This window comes from Sporothrix brasiliensis (genome assembly GCF_000820605.1).
Source record: "Sporothrix brasiliensis 5110 chromosome Unknown Cont16, whole genome shotgun sequence".
NCBI lineage: Eukaryota > Fungi > Ascomycota > Sordariomycetes > Ophiostomatales > Ophiostomataceae > Sporothrix > Sporothrix brasiliensis.
The window spans coordinates 1475925-1497921 of record NW_024467135.1 but is presented as its reverse complement, the minus strand read 5'-3'; the positions used below and the strand labels follow the sequence as shown (position 1 = coordinate 1497921).

Sequence of the window (21997 nt, the reverse complement as noted above, 5' to 3'; positions counted from 1 at the left end):
CTACCATACCGACTACCTCACCATCTTGGAGAGGATGCTCGCGCCCGGCGGCAAGCCCGAGGTGCCGTCGGACAACAACCTGATCCAGGGCAAGAACAGCTTCGACTGCGCGACCGTCGACAGCGCCGACCACACCGCCTGCGTGTCCGACGCGCCCAAGGCCGAGTTCTTCTTTGAGCCCGGCAAGGTGCACCGCCTGCGCCTCATCAACTCGGGCAGCGAGGGCGTCCAGCACGTTAGCATCGACGACCACATGCTGACGGTGATTGCCTACGATTTCATTCCCATCGAGGCGTACCAGGCCAAAGTGGTGACGCTGGGCGTGGGCCAGCGCGCCGACGTGCTGGTCACGGCCAATGCCGCGACGGGCCGCAACGCCAGCACCGCCTCGTTCTGGATGCGCAGCAACCTGGCCCTGTGCTCGACGGCCAAGCAGCCGTACGCCTTGGCGGCCGTGTACTACAGCCGTCCGTCCAACGCGTCGTCCGGGTCGACCGCGACGCCGCCGGGCGCCAGCAAACTTGAAATTGGTCTTGGCGGGGCGGCGAGTCTCCCTGGTGTCGGCTCCGGTGTCGAAATCGGATCCGGCGGTCTTGGCGTGAGCTCGTATGGCGGCGGTGTCGGCGACGAGGGCAGCTCCCAGCCGAGCAAGCCAAAGCCGACGACCACCAGCCCCAAGCCCAAGCCCGAGCCCGAGCCCGAGCCCACCTCCCGGCCCTGGGCGATCGGGTCGGTCGGCGTGCCCGACCCGCGGTCGTGCGCCAACGACGACCTGGCGCTCACGCGCCCGCTGTACCCCATTGCGCTGCCGCCGCCCAGCTGGACGCACACCTTTGACATTGGCGTCTTTGTCAACGCCTCCAACGTGACGCTGTGGAAGTTTGACGGCGTCAGCTTCCGCGGCGACTACAACGCGCCCACGCTGCTGCTCGCCAGCCTCGGCAACGCCAGCACCGCCGACTGGCCCGTCGAGTGGAACGGCCGCAACCTGTACACCAACTCCTCGGTGCGCATGATTGTCAACAACCCGGGGCCCTCGCAGCACCCCATGCACCTGCACGGCAGCAACTTTTACGTGCTGCACGAGGGCCCCGGCCCCTGGGACGGACACACCATCGTCCACCCGGAGAACCCCATGCGCCGCGACGTGCAGCTGGTGCGGCCCAACGGCCACCTGGTGCTGCAGTTCGACACCAACAACCCGGGCGTCTGGCCGTTCCACTGCCACATTGCGTGGCACGCGTCGGGCGGGTTCCTGGAGCAGTTTATTGTGCAGCCGGAGAAGATTGAGGCGATGAGCGTGCCGAGCATCATGGCGCAGACGTGCCGTGACTGGGCGGCCTGGACGGGCACGCATATTCCGGACCAGATCGACAGCGGTCTGTAGGTGGGCGACGAGGGTGATGTGTGGTGACGTGACTTTCTTGGGGATGCCGATGTCGAAGTCGAGGAGAGATGAGGAACGGAGGGTAGGTAGGGTGTCGATTATCCAAAATGTATTTTAATCCGTTTCTTTTGTTTTATGTATTCAAAAAGACCCTTCATCCCCACCTGGTTCCAATTCCTTTCATATTTTCTTTCCTTCTCTTACTCTGTTCTCTATATACACTTTACACCTTTTCGTTCGCCAGGAAATGCTGGGTGACCAAACACCGAGAGGACATGTCTCTAGATCCTCTCTCTATTCAAAGGGATCAAAAACCAATAGGAAAAAAAAGAGTGCAGAAAAGGCACGAAATGCATAACAATATAAAGGCACACCTCATCAACCACCTCTCTACCTCCTCTCACCCCCTCATAATGATGCCTCCTTCAGGAACCACCGGTTCTCGACCTTCCGCATCAGCTTGTTTGTCTGCTCTGCCAAGCTCAGCGTCAGGATCGTGTGCGGCAATATCCGCGCCAGGTGCGGCAGGAAGCCCTTGTAGATGGCAAAGAAGCCCTCCGTCTTGATCGTCTTGGCCAGGCAGTCAAACACGCCCTTGTACAGGTTGCCGTTTTGGTTGTACATGCGCGACATGATGGTGTCTGGCGGGTGCATGAAGACGCACACCACAAACCCGCTCGCCGTGCTGCTCGCCAGGTGCAGCGCGGGGCCCTCCTGGACGCCCAGGTGGTGCTGCAGCCGCCGCTTGGCGAAAAAGTACGTCGGCAGCTGCACGGAGCTGCCGAATCCTGTGCGGATGCACGCCGCGCCCACGCCGCGGTACAGGCCCAGCAGGCCCTCGGCGCGGTAGATCTGCTTCATGCCGTCCCAGGCGTTGCGGTACTCGTGCTGCGTGCCCACGGGCAGCAGCGGCGAGTAGCTCTGCAGGCGCGTCTTCACCAGGAAAAAGGGGCTGCCGGCGGCCGCGCCGATGATGCCCGAGCCGGCGCCGCAAAACATGTTGATGGGCAGGCTCTGCACGGAGTTGTTGCCGTACAGCACGCCCGTCAGGCCCTGGCGCATGGGCTCGTAGAAGCCGAGGCGGCAGCCGTTGAGCAGCACCTGGTAGATGTAGGCGCAGCCGAGACCGCGGTAGATGCCGCGCAGGCCCTCGTTGCGCACAATGACGGACACGCCGTGCAGCGGGCCGCGGTAGTGGTGCGGCTGGTGGCCCTTGGCCTGCAGCTCGCCCTGGAGCTGCATGCGGATCTTGACCGTCTCAAAGGGATGCGTGGCCGTCACGGCGCCGCACGCGGCTATGCCGCCGGCAACGAAGGCGCTGCGAAGACGAGGTCAGCAATGCGAGAGTGACGAATGAACGCAACTCAAGACCTCGCCAACGACGAGCAAAGAGGCATGACCTACCCAGATGTTGTTGACATCGTGCGCTGTTTCTTGTGGCTGGTGACTCGCACAGAAGAACAGACGGCGCACTCTCAATGTCGGCCGCTTCGTTGTCGTCGACACGTATGCTTGCGGACTGCGCTCCTGTGGTCTGGGGTCTTGGTCGGCCGAAGCGGGCTGTGAATGGGAGGTGTCGTAAATCGTCAATCGTAAGCCGGAGCCGCACTTCGCAGAAACAAGCACCCCGGCGGAATCGGCGACCCGTCCAGCTCTTTACAGAAGGAAAGCGTGGGACCGCTTATATGTGTGGAGGAGCGGATAGCCAAGGGTCGCAAGCGTGGGACCTGTTGTGAACGCTGGGAGGCGTTGTCTCTTCAACTCTCGTTATTTTTGTCGTCTCGTATAAATCAGTCAAGTGAACGTACGGAGTCAAAAGTACTCCGTAAGCTGACTGTACCTGCCTTATGCCGCCCTTGTGTAGAGGTTGAGGGAAATGTGGAAGGCACGGCCCAAGGCGCAATTTCCTAAGGACGACCCAATCGGGCCCCGGTTCCTTTGGGATGTATTTTTTTCCACAATACCGGGTTGCTCTTACCTCGCTAGGTTATTGACGGAGCGTGGCTGCTAAGGCTGTTCCTGCCTTTGTCTGCCGCTTTACACGCGCCTGCCCAGCGCACTGGAAATTTTTATCCACAGGGCAGGTGCTGGCTGGCTTCTCTCGGCTGCTTGTGCCAATGCCGTAACCCGCGTCTGGCCCGCACCCCCAAGCGGCTTCCACAGCGAAAGTCGGAGCAAGCCCAAACTCCCACAATGCCATGTCAACCCGGTGTGTGGGGCGCGCCGCGAATGTGGTTTAGCGCCTTCTGGGCCTAACGCTGTGGCCAAGGTCCCCCGCCAAAACAATTCTTTGGGGAAGAACCAGCGAAAGGCTGACCAGCCCTCCCTGGGAAGCTCCGTCCAATTGGCCTCTCCAGCATTTGCCATTGACACTCTTTCGGAACAAGCTTTCGGCGCATCTTCTCTGCGAGAGCCTCCGCCCGCCTCGGCCGTCTATCCGCACCTTCGCGGCCCTGCTGATAGAGACGAGCTTACACTTTCTCTCCGCTACGCTCCGTACAGTGCTGTGCGTCCATCCTGCGCGCTCCGTGCCATTGTCCCTCCTCGACCGATCCTCTCGTCCTCCTCACGCGACTCTGCTCTCACGCGTTGGCCGGCCGCAGCCTCCAGACCCAGGACGTTCGTGTCCATGCCTGCCGCTCCCATGGACATTGACACGCCGGCAGCGGGTGCTGGCGGGCCCTCGCTGAGTGTATCGCGGGCCCTGCGCGACACTGCCACCGAGCTGAGCTCCATCATCTCCAGCTTCCGGCCGACAAAGCTGTTTGCGCGCGACGCTAAGAACAAGTCGCCCACATACATCTTGTCGCTCGACTTTGACGACCCGGGCGAGCTGTGCATGACCTCGGAGAGCGACGACACCATCCAGATCTACAACGTCAAGGAGGGGCGCCACGACAAGGCGCTGATTAGCAAAAAGTACGGCGCGAAGCTGGCGCGGTTTACGCACTGGTCGAACAGCATCGTGTACGCCAGTACAAAACAAAACGGTGAGCAGGCGCCGCCCCAATCTATGCAAACGATGTCCCGCCACTAACTGTGTTTCCCTGCCCGTACGATCAGACTCCATCCGCTACCTTGCCACCCACGACAACTCGTTTATCCGCTACTTTGAAGGCCACGAGGCCTCGGTCACCTCCATCTCTATGCACCCGGGCACCGACAACTTTGTGTCTACCAGTCAGGATGGCACCGTCCGCCTCTGGAACGTCGCTAGCAAGCAATGGACCGGCCTCCTCTACCTCAACAAACCGTACTTGTCCGCCTGGGACCCGTCGGGCAACGTCTTTGCCGTCGCCTCGCCTGCTGCTGGCACCGTTCTTCTGTACGACCACCGCAACTACCAAAAACCGCCATTTTCCGTTTTCGACGTCGTCGAGCAATGTGCTGCCGTCGACCAGCGCAACCTGCTGCAAGGGTGGACCAAGCTCGACATATCCAACGACGGCAAGCACATTCTCGTCGGCACGCGCGGTGCCGGCCATTTCTTATTGGACGCCTTTGATGGCAAGCTCAAGGCGTTCTTGCGCAAGACGGACGATCCCACGCGACGCGCAGCCGCCGGCGAGGGCGGTGACGTGCCGAGTGCGTCGGGCGCACCAGCCGACCCCACGCGGCTCGAGGGCAGCGGCGACTGCTGCTTCACGCCAGACGGCCGTTATGTGCTTGGCGGTACGAAGCAAAATGTCATGGTGTGGGACACGCTGGGGTCAGTCGGCGAGAACAAGGTCCTAAATCCAGCCTTTGTGCTGGAGGACAAGCGGGAAGCGGCGGTCGTGGCGTTCAACCCGCGCTTCAACTTCTTTGCAACGGCCGACCAGGCGCTGGTGTTTTGGCTGCCGGACGCCAATGCATGAGGAACGAGGAACGACTCGAGGCGATGGGATAATTCTATATAAAAGCAGCCCAGCGAGATGCCCGGGGCACTGACCGAACCAAGGTGGCGGGCGGCATGTGCCGCGCCAGATGAGCGGGAACAGCCAGACAGCCCGCGCATCAACGCATCCACAAAGCTTTGCCTCCTCATGGCACAGTATAGCGAGACACCGCGTTCTAGTAATACTACAGAACGTGGATTCACTGCACAAACAACATGCTATGCAGTTCTGCGGCGCCAACATCTATGCGGTGACGCCCCCGGATGTGCTTCGCGGACTGGTGGACTCGTTGAGAAGGGTCACCATTTCATACGTCTCTGCCTCTTCCAACTACACGCAAGGTCTGCTGCAGAGTTTCTACATGAATAATGATAAATATCGTTCGTCGACTTTACAAAACAATAAGAATGTGCGCGTATATAATCATGACATCTGCTTTGATTGAGTTTATCCCGCATAGATGCATCTAAACATCTCATGCATATATGCAGATTCTGGTTTTATGGGTACTTCGGTTTTCGTGAGAATTAGCGCAAGTTGCAGGTACCTTCTGGACAACCATTTGGTGGGGTAACACAAACCAGAGACGAACCGAAATTCTTGACACTGCATTTAACGGCGGACGAACTAACTGAACGCAACAACACACGACAAACGGCACGCGAGTCAACCCATCTGCACGTCCAGCACAACCACACCTCGACTCATCTCGTCCATTCTCGCATTCGACGACAGAGAGTATCCCATCGGGCACTCGAGCACCGCCATCCCCTTTCACCCACTCTCTCTCCCCCCTTTCGATCTTCCTCCTTCATCATCACAATGGCCACCTTCGCAACCAGCCAGCAATGGCTCCACCAGAGCTCGCTTCTCTTGGAAGCCCGCCCGCACACAGTAAGTCGCTGCAGGAGGAGCAACGCGCAGCAAAGAGTAACAAAGAGGAACGACGATCCGTGGACGTGGTGTTGCTAACTCGTCGAGACAAAAATTACCTGTCGCTACTCGGTCAAGCCCAAGCCGGTGCGCCGCGTCAAGAAGGCCAAGGACGGCGAGACCTTGCCGGATGCGCCGCCAGCCACCACGAACGCGGTCGGCCAGAACCCCCGCGCCAAGCTGGTGCTCAAGACCGTCGACCCGGCCAGCGGGGTGTGCCTCAAGTACGAGACGACCAAGGCGGCCGAGGTGTCGCGGCTGGTGCAGCTGCTGGGGCAGCTGAGCCGGCGGCAGGCGGGGCTGGTGGCGGGGACTGCCTCGGCCGAGGAGCAGGCGGACGATGTGGCCATGGCGGAGGCGGCAGCTGCGGCAGCGGCCACGCCGGCGGACGAGTCGGGCGCAGCACCGTCGCCCGCACCGACGCCGGCGCCAGCACAGCAGCAACAAGGCGGCGGTGGCGGCGGTGGCGGCAAGGGCAAAAAGAAGAAGGGCAAGCGGTAGGGGAGGTTTTAAAAGATAGGAGCGATTTTGGACGAGGGGAATGGACGCGATTCGCTTGGGCCATTTTTTAAAGAACAACGTTGGGCATTCACACGAACATCTCGTGAGAGGTTTACGATACAAAAGTACAATAAAAGTTTATGACTTCACGTGGCTATGCAAATGAAGGAGAAGTCTATTGTGAACAGCATCTTTTAACAATCAAGTGGTGAGTGTATGCATCTAGTAGCAGTACATGGTCTTGTATAAGAAACCGCATGTCTTTTGTTAATCCGTCAACCGCGTTGCTACAAATGAAAGAAGATATAAAAAAAAGAAGAGAAAAACCATAAAGCATAACAGTCGGTGCCGTACAACGAAGCAACAGATCCGATCATTCCAAGTAACGCCGCTATGTAACAACCAAAAAGAAGAAGAATCGGTAGGTAAGAGTGGTGACGTGTAAAAACAAAACAAAACTCTTCCTGTACCCTCTTCTTAGGAGACCCAGCAAATTCCAAAAAAAGCCAAGCCACAAAAAAACAAAGGAAATTAATGTTCAAGTCGAAAATGCCTCTCCAGTGGGTATGCTGACGTTATGTACGGAGGAGAGGATGAGGATGGGAAGGTATCAAACAGCGAGGCAGGAGGAAAGGAGCAGAGCGACGCGACGATCCGTTTAGAATTAGAACTCGTCGTCGAAGGTGAAGTCGCCTTCGCCCTTGCCTAGGTTGCTCTCGCCGTCCTCCTTCTTGGCGCTGTTGGCCATGACACCGGCCTTCTGGTACTCGCCGACGCGCTTCTCGAAGAAGTTGGTCTTGCCGCCCAGGGAGATGTTCTCCATAAAGTCGAACGGGTTGGTGGCGCGGTACACCTTGTCGTTGCCGAGGGCAACCAGCAGGCGGTCGGCGACGAACTCAATGTACTGCTTCATCAGCGTGGAGTTCATGCCCAGCAGGGCACAGGGCAGCGCCTCGGTCAAAAACTCCTGCTCGATCTTGACGGCATCGACAATGATGTCCTCAATGACCTGCTTGCTGGGGCGGTTCTTCAGGTGAGAGAACAGCAGGCAGGCAAAGTCGGTGTGCAGGCCCTCGTCGCGCGAGATCAGCTCGTTGGAGAAGGTCAGGCCGGGCATCAGGCCGCGCTTCTTCAGCCAGAAGATGGAGGAGAAAGCACCGCTGAAGAAGATACCCTCGACGGCAGCAAAAGCAACCAGACGCTGGGCAAAGGTGGACTGCTCATCGGAGATCCACTTCAGAGCCCAGTCGGCCTTCTTGCGGATACAGGGAACTAGAGAATGTTAACACAGGGACAGGCCAAGTCGTGAAGGGAACACGACGGAGCAACATACTGGTGTCAATGGCGTTGAAGAGGTAGGTGCGGCGGGCGGGATCCTTGATGTAGGTGTCGATCAGGAGGGAGTAGGTCTCGGAGTGGATGTTCTCCATCATGATCTGGAAGCCGTAGAAGCAGCGGGCCTCGGGGACCTGGACCTCGCCGCTGAAGCGCTCGACGAGGTTCTCGTTGACAATGCCGTCAGAGGCGGCGAAGAACGCCAGAATGTGGGAGACAAAGTAGCGTTCGTCCTCGTTCATGCGGTTGTTCCAGTCGTGCAGATCCTTGGACAGATCAATCTCCTCGGCGGTCCAGAACGAGGCCTCGGCCTTCTTGTACATCTGCCAGATCTTTTGAATTGTTAGATGATGTTGGACATTGTATGTGGATGGGAAACACTTGGCGGAACATTCGCCGTTGGATCACTTTACGCGTCGAGGTGTCGTGACACGAAACGACGCGTAACGTGACAAACTCCAAGTTTTCGCGATGTCACTCACCTCGTGGTACTTGATGGGGAACAGCACAAAGCGCTGGGGGTTCTCCTGCAGGAGTGGCTCGTCGGCCTCGCTGGGCTTGACGGTAGAGGCAACAGCCTTCTTGGCCTCCTCCGTCTTGACCTCCTCCTTCACCAGCTCCTTGGGCTTCGCATCCTCGGCGAGGATGTTCTCCTTGTTTGCATCGCCAAAGTCCAGCTTCTTGACGGGCGACTCGATCTTGAAAGACTCGATGGCAGAGGCAGCCTGTGGCAGAGGGAACGCGTTAGTAGGAGGACGTTGAAATGGTCGGGTGAAAAGACGCGACGCGACATACAGCCTTGGACGGGGTCACGTTGGTGGCCATTGTGAATGTGTGAGAGAACGAAAGTGATGCAAGAGAAACAATGAAGCGATGAATGCAATGCCAAAGAACCGAGATGCTGCTCAAAGTTGGAGATGGGGGAAAAGAAAGAGTCAATTGGTTGAGGTGGAAGGGAAACAAAGAAACGAGAGAAGCAAGAAAACAGAAGGCGAAAAAATTAGGCTGGCGCTGGATTGTTTTAAGTAGACCAGCAAGGAAACCGCGGAAAGCCAGGTCAGATGGGGGGTTAGCGCCAAAATACTGGAGAGGCGGGCAAGCAAGACGCGACGCGTCTCGTTGGTGATGGTTCACCGTGCACCGACCACAGAACGCCGCCTCCCCATTAAACACGGGCGCAACAAAAGCTGTACGAAGTACAAACACACTCGTTTTCGATGGCTGAAGGTCCCACCACCCACTCACACCCATGTCCCCATCCACTTTTGTTTTCTCCAGACGCGGCTCGTGCGACTCGCGTGGATGAAGCTCTAGAGCTACTCATTTTTTAATTTTGCAGAGAACGATTTCCATGGGAAGTAGCCACTCTCAAGAGCCCTCATACTGTGTACAGTGCCATGTGCGTCGTATGCTCGGCCGTGTCACTCCTGAAATTGTAGAGGCAAAGGATGTGCAACAAAGGGATGCGAAGCACGCAAAGGGACAACGCGTAGAGCGTTGTTTTTGGAAAGCGATGGACGGCCACATCTATCACCGAGGATTTACGACGGTCGACCGCGCAACGATCCACGACAGCTTGGCTACTTGGAGCTGCGACGTTTTCCAGGTCAGGTAAATTCAGTAGAGTCACTGTTTATCCAAGCCATTCAATATCGCCGAGATCTTTGTTTTTCTGTTTCCCTTGTCATTGAATTCCTGGTCGGCAGACTGCCGCGTGCACAAGCAAAGTTGGATTTGTGCGTGTTAAAGTGACAAGCAACAGCGTATTTTCACCTAGCGCCCTTGGTGCCATTAAGATCGTTATGCCAAGGGCGATTCCACTCTACGCGAGAATGGGATCTTGGCTGAGGCCTTATGTGTTTTGGCGAGCCCGGCTGGTAAGTGGCTCCTCCCTTCGTTGCACGCGAGCTGTCTCCATCTAACCTCTCAACTATCCCTGGCGTTACTTGCGTTGTCTTGTTCCTGTTTCTGTAAGATATGTCCTACTTCGTACCCGTTCCTGTTCTTGGTTGTCAATTTGCTCCGCACAGTTTATCCACAAGTTGTGCTGCCTGTGCAGAGAAAAAACGACGCGTCGCACTTACGGGGCAGACGCGTGAGTCTTATCAGATCCATCGAACCTGGTTTGACCTGGTTCTCGCCTGTTTGCCTAATGTTTTGCCAGGACTTTGCCAGGATTTCGCGAGTTGCCCCAACCTGGCCCGAATATCCGCTGTCGAGGTCGTCGTTTTATCAGATCAAAGTAGGAAGTACTTACACGACGCGATCCACGTCCGGCTAAGGTGTCCTGTTTTCATTCGTCGAACACTGGCTCCATTCACTCCGCACATTTCTGGATACCTCTTGACTCATGCTGACTATCGTATAATCTATCTAGCTGTCCGTCTGGACGGTCGTATTTATCATCCATTACATGTACAGCGTGTCTGTTCTTTTGTTGCTTTAAATCCTTGCTCTCCGAATTAGTACATTCCCCATTCTACACCACATCTCCCAAGACGCCGAAAAATGCAAAAGGATATACGGCAATATACGAAAAAAAAAGAGAACGACAAAGTAAACAAGACCCATCGCACCATGCATCACCGAGGGGGAAAAAAATAGGCCGCCACGGCACGATCGTCGTCGCTGCCTGGTATCTTCGTCTAAGCCCGCGTCGTGACCGGCATGTGTCGGCAACTGTGGCTACTTTAGGCACCTCCCAATATGTCTTAAACACGCCCTTCAATGCTGCTTGGGAGAGAAGGATTTCACTGCCACGGCATCTGGCAACTTCGCGTCCTACGCTCGGCCGTCATACGCCAGATCGCTCGGCTGTCTACCCTGCGCACCTTCGACGACGGCCATCTCTTGGTCGGTCTGCACGTCTTGTGGCGCCGAGCGGCCCCACGATGACCAGAAGCTCTTCTTGGGAGCAGGCCGCTCGGGGTCCGCACCGGCACCGTCACCAGCAGCAGGACCAGGGTTTGGGAGAGGCCGGCCGTCGCCGAGGCGCTGCTGCTGGTTGTTCTGATTGTCCCTTTGCGCCTTTTCTTGGCGGAGCCTCTGTTCTGTCTCTGCTTTCTTGATCAGGTATTCCTCGAGAACCCAGGCGTTGCGGGTGTTGGCGCGAAACATGGCGTCGGCGACGTCGCCGACAAAGGGGACGAGCCCGATGCCAAAGTCGAGCATAATGTTAAAGTACATGCGGGCTTGGAGCGCGGGAGGCAGGCCGCCGTCGATTTTGGCGCAGGATGTAACGACAGAGTATGCCAGTAAAAGGTCAATGACATCGCCAACCCTACAGAACGATAATCGTTAGCAAGCATTGTCGTTGGCAGTTGTGGGTGTCGGCTTTGTGTAACGTGTCGCACGCGTCCCTCGCGTCCCGCGTGTTTTGCACCAATTTGGTGTTAAGCCAAAATGACGTCAACGAATCCGGATACGGATACCACAGTCGCCTTACGGAGGACTAGGAAGAAAAGGAAAGGGTTGCAGACGGCGCCAGGAGAGCAAAACTTACACAGGAATGAAGCCAATGACACTGCCCCAGCCAAAGCGAATACCGCAGCAGTTGAAGAGCGACATGTCCAGGCGGTAGGCCTGTCTGCGCACCCTCTTCAGCACCTTGCCGTCGTTGCGCGAAAGGATGGCTGGGATGCCCTTCTTCTGTTTCTTGACGCGGCCCGTGGGCCGACCATCGCGGCCGTAGATGGCGACTTCTTCAAAGTAAGGGTCCTAACGGTGTCAGTATGTATCGCGTGACTGGGATGAGGTTCGAACGGCGCGAGGGGGGGACGGCGCACCTTGGAGTTGATGTTTTTCTTCGCCGCGTCTTTGAGGGCGCGCTTGGCGACCATATTAAAAAGTTGCGCAGACATATTTGCAGATTTTTGTTGAGTTCAGGAGTTCCAAGTGTTTGAGCAGAGGGATACCCGATAGTGGAAACGAAAAGAGGCAGTCGCGCGATGATATACAAAGTCGCAAAGGTCTCTGGCGGAAGCAGAGTGCTATTTTCAGCTCCTTCAATTGACGGCCAATTGCTTTGTTCGCCACTGGAAAACTGCCGGATCCGTTGCTGTGCTGCGGTGGTAGCCGCTGGGAGCTGGATTGGTGGGCGTCTGTTGTCGCTGGTTTCAGAAAGCGCCGCGTTGGAGGAGCCAAAGGCTATTTTCGTCGTCGGCCAGTCGCTAGGGGGCGGTTGTTGGTCGATGTAAGAGGGTGTGAGAAAGACGAAAGAAAAGGAGAAAAGGAAGAGATCTGACGAAGCTTGAATGGGGAATCAATTGCGGCCCTTCCTTATTAAGTTGTCTCGTTCATCAGGCACGGAATGGAGCAGCTCTTGCCTTCTATGACGCCAACTTTATTTCCTGCTACACTTGGCGCCACAGTGTGTTGCAGGCCTCTTTCCTTGTTGAGACATGGGAGGCCTGGACTGCACCTTTCCTCACGCAAAGCCAAGCATGTGCCTGACGTAACGACCAGGGAGGGAAACCACGCTAAGCATGCAGTGGCTGAAGCTGTCAGGCTGTCTACAAAACTTGCACCAAGACGTCGGATTTGATGCTGGTTTATTCAATGCAGCTGTCAATCGACGTCTGTTGGGGCATTGGAAAACGGCACTTGTCTGCTTTCAAATGTCAACACTGTCTGTCTCAATGTACCTGGTTCGTCCCGCATTGTTTGTTCAGCCTCGCCGACCGGCCGGCCTTGTCATGGCAAAGCCTTCATAGTATCGACAAAAGGCCACCCTTTTAACCTCGGTAGATGTAGATAGGATTGCCAAAGCTACCTAAAATTTGTGACAGTATGTAACCTGTCGAGCCTCTCAATGTTCTGGGACATGCAAGCTGGGCCGTTTGTGTTGGCTTGCGATCATGAAAGTCACATGACTAGACGGAGGAAGCCACTTGGTTGTACTTGCTTTTTGGAGCTTAGTGCCACATCAGGTACCGTTCTGTACCTATTCTGCGCCTGCGTGCACAGCGCCGTGTCGGCAGCTCCTTCCTGCCCAAAGCTGCCCCCTGCCGCTAACGCACTTGCTGTAACCAGCCCTCTGCCGTTGCCTTGCCCAACTGGAGCCGTAGCCTGACCCCACCGTGGGTATGCATCTAATCCATTCCGCCCTGCGCCTCCAATCTTTTGCCTTCGGTCTTTTCCAACCTCCGCCGTTGATCTCTCCTCTCCCAATCCGCAACCCAGCACAACACGTCTGCGCCTGCATAGCCGTGCGCCACCCAATCACAGTGCCCGATACATATCTGTCGTGATAGGTGCCACCTGCTGCCCATCCGCGATATTGCGATCCTGCCCCAACACTTCATTCTCGCAAAATCCACTCGACGACGCTGCAGCCTCTACTCTCCTCTTCTCTAGCAAACGGCCCTTGGCCCGACGCCCTGTCTCTCACCAGACGCACAAGCCTTGTGTGGCCCCCCCGATTTGCATACTACGGCGAGCTTCTCCGCCAGCGAGCCTGGTTGACAGTGTCCTGCGTGTCCCCCGCCGCCGATTCGTGACCTGCTACTCAAACGATCAACGTTGGGCCGAAGCTGTTCATTCCATCGAATTCGCTCCATTCTCGCGATTTTGCGCTTCGCACGGGTTGCGTTGCTCTCCTTGGTCCATCAGGCGATCTGACGGCTGTCCTCGGCCTCCTCCTACACCCTCTCGTCTCCTCCTACGCAGCCTGGCTATGCTGTTGCCGTGTCGCCATCATGACTTCACAAAAGATGACACTCGACGATTGTACGCTTCTTGTGCTTGCTATGGCAATCCTGTACACCCCCTTCATGACACCTGCTGACCTCTCCAGGGCTGGACGACCTGTGCGTCCGCTTCATCAACAACCTGCCTCAAGCAGACCTGACGTCTATGGCACGAATATGTTTTCAGGTCGAAGAAGCCCACTGGTTTTACGATGATTTCATCCGCCCCCTCGACCGCTCCCTCCCGGCCATGACCCTACGCACCTTCTGCCTCTCCATCTTCAAGCGGTGTCCGCTGCTTGCACCGTTTCCGATCGAGCACCACGTGCTGGCATTTGAGCAGTTCCTCAAGTACAAGACGAGCATTCCCGTTCGCGGCGCCATCCTGCTCAACGAGACCATGGACATGGCACTGCTCGTCAAGGGCTGGAAGAAGGGCGCCAACTGGAGCTTCCCCAAGGGCAAGATCAACATGGACGAGGACGACTTGGACTGCGCCGTCCGCGAGGTCGACGAAGAGACCGGCTTTGACATCCGCTCAGCCGGCCTCGTGCCGCCTCCCGAGGAGGTCAAGTTCATCGACACCTCCTTCCGCGACCAGCAGATCCGGCTGTACGTGTTCCGCAACGTGCCCATGGACACCCATTTCGAGCCCAAGACCCGCAAGGAGATTGGCGGCATTCAGTGGTATAAGATTGCGGACCTGCCGAGCTATCGAAAGAAGAACAATGCGAATGGCCATGAAACCGACGAGCCCACATCCGCGACCTCCAACCGCTTCTACATGGTGGCGCCCTTCATTGGGCCGCTTCGGAAGTGGATCGCCTTCCAGCGGAAGAGGGACGCTGCGCGCGCCGCCGGCAACAACTACCCGACGCCGCAAATGGCCCACGCCGAGGACACCTACACGGAAGACGAAGGCAATGCACTGCCCGAACCCGTCACCCAGGACACGCTTAGCGGTATTGCCGATCCCAACCAGATTCTGGAAAACGCAAATAGGGAATTGCGGCAGATGCTTCGTATGCCGCCGCTGCCGTCCGACGAAGCACCGCCTGTGCAGGCACCGGCTCCCGTTCATCCGCCGCCGGTGCAGGATGCGTTTGTGGACCCCAACCAAAACAAGGCCAATGCACTGCTTGCCGTCTTAAAGCAGGGCGGCACCATCAAGGCCCCTCCACCGCCAGCACCAGCGCCGGCACCGGGTGGCGGCCAGGGTATTTCTCTCAACCATCTCCTGAGCCAGGTGTCCCAGCCGCAGTCCAACGCGCCACGAGCACAACACCACCAGCAATACGAGCACCAACTGCCTCCGTACTCGCATCAGCAGCAGCAGCAGCACCAGTACCAACAACCCCCGCCCCAGCACCAGATTCCTCAGCTAGGTCCGCCACCAGTGCAAGGTCAGCCCTCGCCAGGATACCCTCAATACGATGCACCTCGTCCGAACCTGCAACAGCAACAGCAACAGCAACAGCAACAGCAACAGCAACAGCAACACCTTACCCATGCTCAACAGCTTGCACAGCAAAACCAGCACTTGCAGCAACGTTTTGAGCTGCAGAAGCCGCAACAGGGCCAGCAGCACCAACAGTCCTCTCAAAATTACCCCTACCCGCAACAGCCTCCTCAGCAAAGCCAGAACATGAATCCCTTCGCACCAAACCCGCAGGTTCCGCCTCCACCTCCGTATACGGTAAACGGCAACGACATGCAAGGGCCGGCGCAGGCTTTTGCCCAAGCACAAGCCGCGGCTGCGGCGTTCCGTTCCCCGCAACATGCTCCGCCACCGATCCCACTCCTTCACCCTCAGCCACTTCCGCCCGTTGTCCAGAAGGCACTGTTTGCTAGAGACATGCTAGCGTCTCCAGACGCATCGTCGCAGCAGGGCAACAGCATGTTGCTTCCGCCGCCGCCGCCGCCGCAGCAGCAGCAGTACCGCGGCCAGCAGGCCCCTTTGAGCAACCATGCCGCTGCTCTGCTGAACGCGTTCAAGAAAGACGACAGTGCTACTCGTCCAGGTGGCGCAAGTGGTGCGCCTCCCCTGGAAACCGCTGGCGGTCCTGGTTGGCCACAGCAGAAGCCTCAGCAACTGCCGCAACAGCAGCAACAGCAGCAACAGCAACAGGCCCGCCACGCATCCCATGCTGTTCCGCAACAGCAGACTCAGCAGCCGCAACAGCCATACGCGACTCTCCAGCACAACCTCCACGGCGCCCGTCCCCAGCCGGCTTCGCAGCACCCATACGGTTCACTCCAGGCCGGAGCGGTTCCAGCAGCCCAGAACCCCAATCAAGGCGCACCCAACCTTCCGAGCGGCAACAACGACAATTTTAATCAGTACCTGCCTCGCCCTGCTGCGGCCAACAACGGCCCGCAAGACCAGCCGCCTGTCCGCACCGAGCACTCCGATCAGCACAGGTCGTCCCTGCTTAGCATGTTCACGAAGCAAACTACGCAGCCAGTACCTCAGGCCGCAGCACCGATCCATGTCCCTGCGTCCGGCTCTCCGGCATCGGCACCCGCGCCACCACAGCATGCCACTTTGGGCCACAATGCGAGAACCAGGCAGTCGGCCGGTGGCCCGCAAGGTGTCACAGCCCAGCGGACGGTGTACTCGGCGACGACAATCTCCACGACACAAAGTCAGCAGGGTGCTTCTCTGGGCCAAGGCCAAGGCCAAAGCCAGGCCCAGGCAATTGAGGCGGCAGCGCGTGCCAATGGCGGTCCGATCGAGATGAATGCCCAGACCAACCTGCCGTTCGGTGCTTTGACACTTCTGACACGGCCCAAGGCCCAGCAGAACAGCAGCCCCAGCCACAGCGGCGTAAATGCACATGCGACCAGGACAGACCGTTCACAACAGCATCCCTCGACGTTCGCGTCGCCGATTACCGAACTGCCAGCCGAGACCACGCAGCTCCGCAAACAGCCCAGCCTCCCACGCCAGGTGAGCCAGCCGTACTCTACATCGCCGAGCGACAGACGACCCTCAACACGTGGCTCACAGCCTCCGTACAACACCGCTGCGGCCACGCTCGCTGTGGCAGCCACCCTGCCGCCGCACGGTACGGCCGTGCGGCGCCCTAGTCATGCGTCGTCATCGCCCACCGCGCCGGCGCCCGGAGACCAATACCAGCCGCCGCAGCCACACCCGCTCCCCACACTCAACTACCCGTCTACGAGCGCTGCTACGGGCGGCGCCAGCGTGCGAGCGCCTGAGCCGGCAAACCCCGAGCACAAGCAGAAGCTGCTGTCGCTGTTTGCTGCGAAACAGCCACCGCCACCGCCGCAGCCGCCTGCCATGTCCACCACCTCTGCTGCCAGCATTGCCGGTGCCGGTCTCCACCCCATAGGCATGCACGCGCCGCAACATCTTCCGCCGCCGCAACCTCATGCTCAACAGCAGCACGCCCCGTTCGGCCCTTACGAAGCGGCAGACTCGGCACCAGCCATCGAGGCTAATAACTCAAGACGTGGCAGCAGCCAGGCACCCATCTCGCCAGCCAACCGCAACTTCTTGCTGGGCTATCTGGCATCCGTGTCAGGTACCCAGTAAACCAATCAAGATGGCATTGTTGTCTTCCAAGCTCTTCGGGAAGACTAGAGGCCGTATCAAGAATCATTGTTTTCGGGGCCGGCGGTGCTTTTATCCTGTATCGTTTTGTGTGTTTTCGTTTTACTTTTTTGTTGTAATTGCGCTGCATTTCGTTGTATCTTTTGTGTTCTTCCTCCGCCCATAGCCTCGCCTAATTATTTTTGGTCGTTTACTGCCATTTGTTTTGTGGCAGTTCTAGTTTGCCGTAGTTATTGCGATTGCTTTGGTCGTCAACAACCAGCCTTGATACTCCCTTTGCGCGCCTGTAAAGCGACCTTGTTTGTCCTAGTTCTGTCGTGTCTTTTCAATGTAGTACTTCCCACCACTTGTGCGAGAGAGCCAGAGAAGATAAAAGAGAAGAGTCAGCAAAGCAGAATGCTCGGCAGTTGCATACAAGATTATAATTATCACTCTTTCGTGCGAGGTGCTCGACTTGGACAACTGTTTTGATTTTGGTGTTTACGAAGTGTATGAATGGGTATCATTAAATAGCAAAAATATACATGAACTGAACCTATGCGCCGTCTCTATGCCAACCCTGCTCCGTTTTCGACCTCAACCCCTCCATCAACCCTCCTTTTCAAACGCATCATTCAAGTAGCCCACGAAGCTCTCCCGTATGCGGGCCGCCGTCATCTGCCCACCAACACCTTCCAGCCCAATGCCACCCCGGTTGAGGCCCATGTACGCCCGCCGCAGCCGCTGCAGCTGAGCAAGGCCGACCGCCTTGCCGGGCAGCTCGACCACGAGGTCGTCACCTTTCTTCTGCGAGTCGCCGCTCGGTATTCTGACCTCCCCGTTGCCGCCCGCCGGCTCCTTCTGCGTCTCCAGAATCCGCTTGACCACGTCTTGCGTCTCCCGGTCTAGCACGTACAAGAAGTCGCCGCCGCCGTCGTTGCCCCGCTGCACCGTCACCTTGTTCGGCTGCACCTCTTTGCGGCCCGCGCCGGCCACAGCGTCCCACAGCTTGTCGAACACGGCGCGCGTCTCGGCGGCATCGTCGTCCCACGTCAGCGCAAAGAGCGGGCTGTCCCAGCGCGTCATGGGATTGGGCTCTTCGTAGCGGAAGACGAGGTTGTCCCAGTTGGGGACCGAATACGGTTCGGTGGAGGTGTCGGTGTCGGTGCCGGTGCCGGTACCGGTGCTGGCGGACTGCAGCCGCTCCGCATTAATCTCCCGCGCCCTGTCCACACTGCAGCCAATCTGCAGGACCGCGCTCGTCGTCGACACGTTCTTGGCCTCGCAGGCCAGCTGGTAGCGCCAGCCCTTGATGTAGTTGAGACCGTCGAGGACGACAATGTCGCGCGGCGACAGGACGCGCTTGACGGCGCCGTAAATGGCGGCGCGGGCGTCCTTTTCGGAGGCGTTGGCCGACCGGGTATGGGCAGGCAGAGTGGACAGGTCATAGACGGCGCGCGAGATGGAGAGGGCGTCGTCGGAGATGAGGTGCAGGCGGTACGTTGGCTTTGGTGTGGCGGCAGTGGTCGGCGTGCCGCCTTCCGCAGCCTTGGCCGCCTCGGCCTCAATGCGCTCGGCAAGATAGTCGTAGAGCTGCTTGGCGCGTGTCGACTTGCCGGACGTCGGCAGGCCGGAGAGGATGATAAGCTGTAGTCGGGCGAGGTGAGGGGTTAACACGGGCGTTGACAAGTCGTAAGAGCTGTGACAAAATTGTCGGGCAGTGTGTATACGATAACTGGACGTACCGGCATGATTCGATTGCTTCTGTGATGTTGCTGCGACCCTGTTGTGGCTGTTGGCAGGATGGCAAAAAGTCTGCGGTTGGAAAGTCGCCCGGAAAGAAGCTATTAAAAGCTCGAACGTCCCCTACTAACAAACGTGCCAAGCACGAGGCAAGAACGAGGCTCTATTTTAGTGGGGCCTGCCCACCTAGCCTATATTGTATGTAAGTCACGTTGGCCAACTTGATAAATTTGAAGAATAAGACGACGGTGAGCTACAGTTTTCTATATTACTTTATATTCGTTATATAACTTAAAGAGTTTTCAAGCGAATGCTTTTTGTATAATTTTGTCATTATTTTAGAATTAAATTGACGGTACCGTCTATTTTTTGTAACAAATATGAACATCCTATTATATCTATAACATATAAGAATGTGGTCATCGCATCACACTACATTTGGAGTGCCGGAACGACGATGTCGCATTCTATGAAAGGTCTCCTGTAAGAGCTGGTTTGATATCTTGTCTCGCTGCCCAGAGCTGGCCTATGATATTTCCCACGCCGTCTGTAAAAGTGGACTGCCACCGGCTCGCTAGAGGACGATATATGGATGGTCAACAAGTTACGCCAAAGGCTACAGCAGATAACAAACCACCCTGCGATGCCTATCCGGTGTTACTTCTTTATTAACGGTTTTAAGGAATACGTAGGAAATAAAAGTGTAGGGAATAAAAACAGAGGGTGTAAAAAGACGAGGACTGCTGAAAATTATACACGTAAAAACCCGCTCGACGCCACCATATGCTGTAGAAAGCAAAAGCAAAAGACGAAAGAGAATGGAGAAACAAAAGAAACAACATATTACAGTGCAATAGTGCACTCCCCACTCCTAATGCCTGTCCACCGAAACATAGGTGTATTGGCCGCGGTCGGAGCTCTGCGCGGAATGCCGACGGGAGCGACCGTCCGAACGAGGTCTGGAATGATGGCCCGAGCTGCTGCGCCGGTGTCCATGCCCATGCCCGCGATCCCGCCCGTCAGACCTCACTCGCCGACCATCTCCGTGAGAATGGCTTCTACCACCGCCGATCAACCGGTCGCCTGGTTGGGCCCCGGACCTCACTCTCGAGTGACTGTGGTGCTGCTGGTTGTAGTAGTATTCTCTGTCGTATGCACCGCCACTCGATCCGTGTTGTCTAGGTGAGTTGTCGGGGCCGGGGGACCGTCACGCCGACTCGTTCGGCTGCAGCTTGGGGTAGAACTGGCCGTTCTGGCCTGGCTGCGGGTAGGCACCGAGGGGCTGGCCGTTGGCGTCGAAGCGGTTGTTGGCACGCGTGGGGTTGAGGAGCGCGCCGCGCTCGTTGTGCGGGACGTACGGCAGCGTCATGCCGACGACCTCAAAGATGATGGCGGAAATGATCTCCATGACGGTGCACATGCCGAGCACGACGTAGCCGGCGTTGGTGCTGCCGCCAAACTGGCGGAAGTTGGCGCTCGAGGCGTCAAACGCTGACAGGATGGAGTACAAGAGGCGCACAAAGACAAAGGGCAGCGCGACAAGCACGGCCATCAACAGACGCTTCTCGCCGTCGACAATGCTGCTCAGGCAGGTGGTCAGGACGAGCGACGACAGCAGGACCAGCACGTAGCCGACAATCATGAGCGCGATGCCGGCCTTGGTCAACGAGGGGATGGTGTAGGAGAGGGGCTGGCCCTTGGACAGGGCGTCCTGCACCTGGCTGCTCATGTCCGTGCCGCCGACAATGGACAGGATGAGGCCGACGATGACGACGAGCTGCATCAGTCGCAGGATCTGGGCGTTGGGGATGCTGGGGCGTTTGTGCTCGGGCAGGGCCGTGTAGGTGCGCGTGACGAGGCCGAGCAGCATCAGAATGAGCGGCGAGAGGCCAATTGTCTGCAGGATCGAGGCGCCAGTGGCGAGGCTGATGTTGTCGGGCGAGGCAATGGTCGCGAGCTCCATGCTGGCGCCGATAATGCGCATCAGCGACAGAATGACGAGGTAGATCCACCCGGCGCTGCGGCGGATGCCATGGCGGTAGCAGAGGGTGCCGGCAATGAACAGAGACGGCAAGAAGAAGACCAACTGTACGATGGAGATGTCGTTGTAGATCGTCAGAGCCATGTTGGGCGATTTGGTTGGAGGATACGTTGATATGGCGATGGGAGGGAAAGGACGAGGTGAGAAGAGGAGGACGCCCTCAAGATCGGTCGAGATGGATTTCAGTAAATAGGGGAGTGTGATGGTGATGATTAAAAGAAAATGTATGAAGAGGAGAATATGTGATGATTATGGAGGGTAGGCAGTGGAAGTTGAAGCTGAAACCGCTTATAAGTGATGAGTCGGCAACGAGTGATGAGATGGTGACGAGACAAAACTTCCTTTTGCAACGAGCAGCCCCTTTTGCTTTATAGTTACGAGCCCACCGTTCCCTCGTCGTTCTCGTTCTCTCTTTTGGTTCGTCTCCATTGCCGCTGGCCTCCCTGGAGCTGCCGCATCATTCATTGCGCCTGGGACCTTGTGAAGATCGACACTCGTCGCACTCGGAGCCACAGTGGCCCACACCAAAACACCATAAGGCTGGCAAGCAAGGGCCAGGACCCGAAACGCTGGCCAGGGGAGCCAATTGGGGCCGCCAACAGGCCGTGGCTAACGACGGGGGGACCGTTGCACTGGTCACACTAAACCCTTCTGGGTCCGAATGCGCGAACGAGCTTGACAATGAAGAAATTAAAGATGCGACGACAAAAGCTGGTCCACTCTTTTTGCCTTACTGGAAACGGGAACAGAACAGGGTCTCATCAAGCGACGTTCCAAAGACGGAGAAGATGTAGGACATTCGTAGAGTAAATCATTTCATATTTTGAACCAAGTCTCCCATTGACAGTCTTGTTGTCATTGTCGACTCATGGATTCTAGGACAACAGACGAGGGCCGTTGAGATTCTCCACGTTACTGACAGGGAAGAAGCAACAG

The 21997-nt window shown here is 57.3% G+C and overlaps 9 protein-coding genes across 9 annotated transcripts in view; 4 read left to right on the top strand and 5 right to left on the bottom strand.

Moving 5' to 3' along the window:
• The window catches only part of SPBR_09159 (laccase-1 precursor), a gene marked incomplete at both ends in the record, with an annotated part of 2120 nt that extends 733 nt beyond the window's left edge, over positions 1-1387 (top strand). The window contains one exon of the mRNA XM_040767285.1: positions 32-1387. Coding sequence (XP_040621716.1) covers positions 32-1387 — 1356 coding nt within the window. The remainder of the gene's footprint in view (positions 1-31) is intronic.
• Positions 1388-1795: 408 nt separating this feature from the next.
• SPBR_04344 (solute carrier family 25, member 34/35) lies at positions 1796-2808 on the bottom strand (the record flags this gene model as incomplete). The annotated part of the gene is made up of 2 exons (XM_040762627.1): positions 1796-2705; positions 2792-2808. The coding sequence occupies 2 exons, from the start codon at positions 2806-2808 to the stop codon at positions 1796-1798; spliced, it is 927 nt and encodes a 308-aa protein (XP_040621715.1).
• A 1223-nt stretch (positions 2809-4031) lies between these two features.
• SPBR_04291 (COMPASS component SWD2) lies at positions 4032-5244 on the top strand (the record flags this gene model as incomplete). The annotated part of the gene is made up of 2 exons (XM_040762574.1): positions 4032-4377; positions 4451-5244. 2 exons carry the CDS (start codon positions 4032-4034, stop codon positions 5242-5244), a joined length of 1140 nt encoding a protein of 379 aa, XP_040621714.1.
• An 843-nt stretch (positions 5245-6087) lies between these two features.
• Positions 6088-6699, top strand: SPBR_04463 (uncharacterized protein; the record flags this gene model as incomplete). The annotated part of the gene is made up of 2 exons (XM_040762746.1): positions 6088-6159; positions 6247-6699. The coding sequence occupies 2 exons, from the start codon at positions 6088-6090 to the stop codon at positions 6697-6699; spliced, it is 525 nt and encodes a 174-aa protein (XP_040621713.1).
• A 664-nt stretch (positions 6700-7363) lies between these two features.
• On the bottom strand, positions 7364-8859 carry SPBR_04232 (ribonucleoside-diphosphate reductase subunit M2; the record flags this gene model as incomplete). Its single annotated transcript, XM_040762515.1, has 4 exons — positions 7364-7971; positions 8033-8366; positions 8517-8759; positions 8830-8859. 4 exons carry the CDS (start codon positions 8857-8859, stop codon positions 7364-7366), a joined length of 1215 nt encoding a protein of 404 aa, XP_040621712.1.
• A 1956-nt stretch (positions 8860-10815) lies between these two features.
• Positions 10816-11894, bottom strand: SPBR_04322 (PH domain protein; the record flags this gene model as incomplete). Its single annotated transcript, XM_040762605.1, has 3 exons — positions 10816-11314; positions 11537-11751; positions 11820-11894. 3 exons carry the CDS (start codon positions 11892-11894, stop codon positions 10816-10818), a joined length of 789 nt encoding a protein of 262 aa, XP_040621711.1.
• Positions 11895-13745: 1851 nt separating this feature from the next.
• Positions 13746-17280, top strand: SPBR_04054 (uncharacterized protein; the record flags this gene model as incomplete). The annotated part of the gene is made up of 3 exons (XM_040762338.1): positions 13746-13761; positions 13829-15117; positions 15250-17280. The coding sequence occupies 3 exons, from the start codon at positions 13746-13748 to the stop codon at positions 17278-17280; spliced, it is 3336 nt and encodes a 1111-aa protein (XP_040621710.1).
• Positions 17281-17886: 606 nt separating this feature from the next.
• On the bottom strand, positions 17887-19028 carry SPBR_04307 (protein KTI12; the record flags this gene model as incomplete). The annotated part of the gene is made up of 2 exons (XM_040762590.1): positions 17887-18924; positions 19023-19028. 2 exons carry the CDS (start codon positions 19026-19028, stop codon positions 17887-17889), a joined length of 1044 nt encoding a protein of 347 aa, XP_040621709.1.
• A 1199-nt stretch (positions 19029-20227) lies between these two features.
• Positions 20228-21145, bottom strand: SPBR_04371 (uncharacterized protein; the record flags this gene model as incomplete). The annotated part of the gene is made up of 1 exon (XM_040762654.1): positions 20228-21145. One exon carries the CDS (start codon positions 21143-21145, stop codon positions 20228-20230), a length of 918 nt encoding a protein of 305 aa, XP_040621708.1.
• Between the last annotated feature and the right edge of the window lie 852 nt (positions 21146-21997).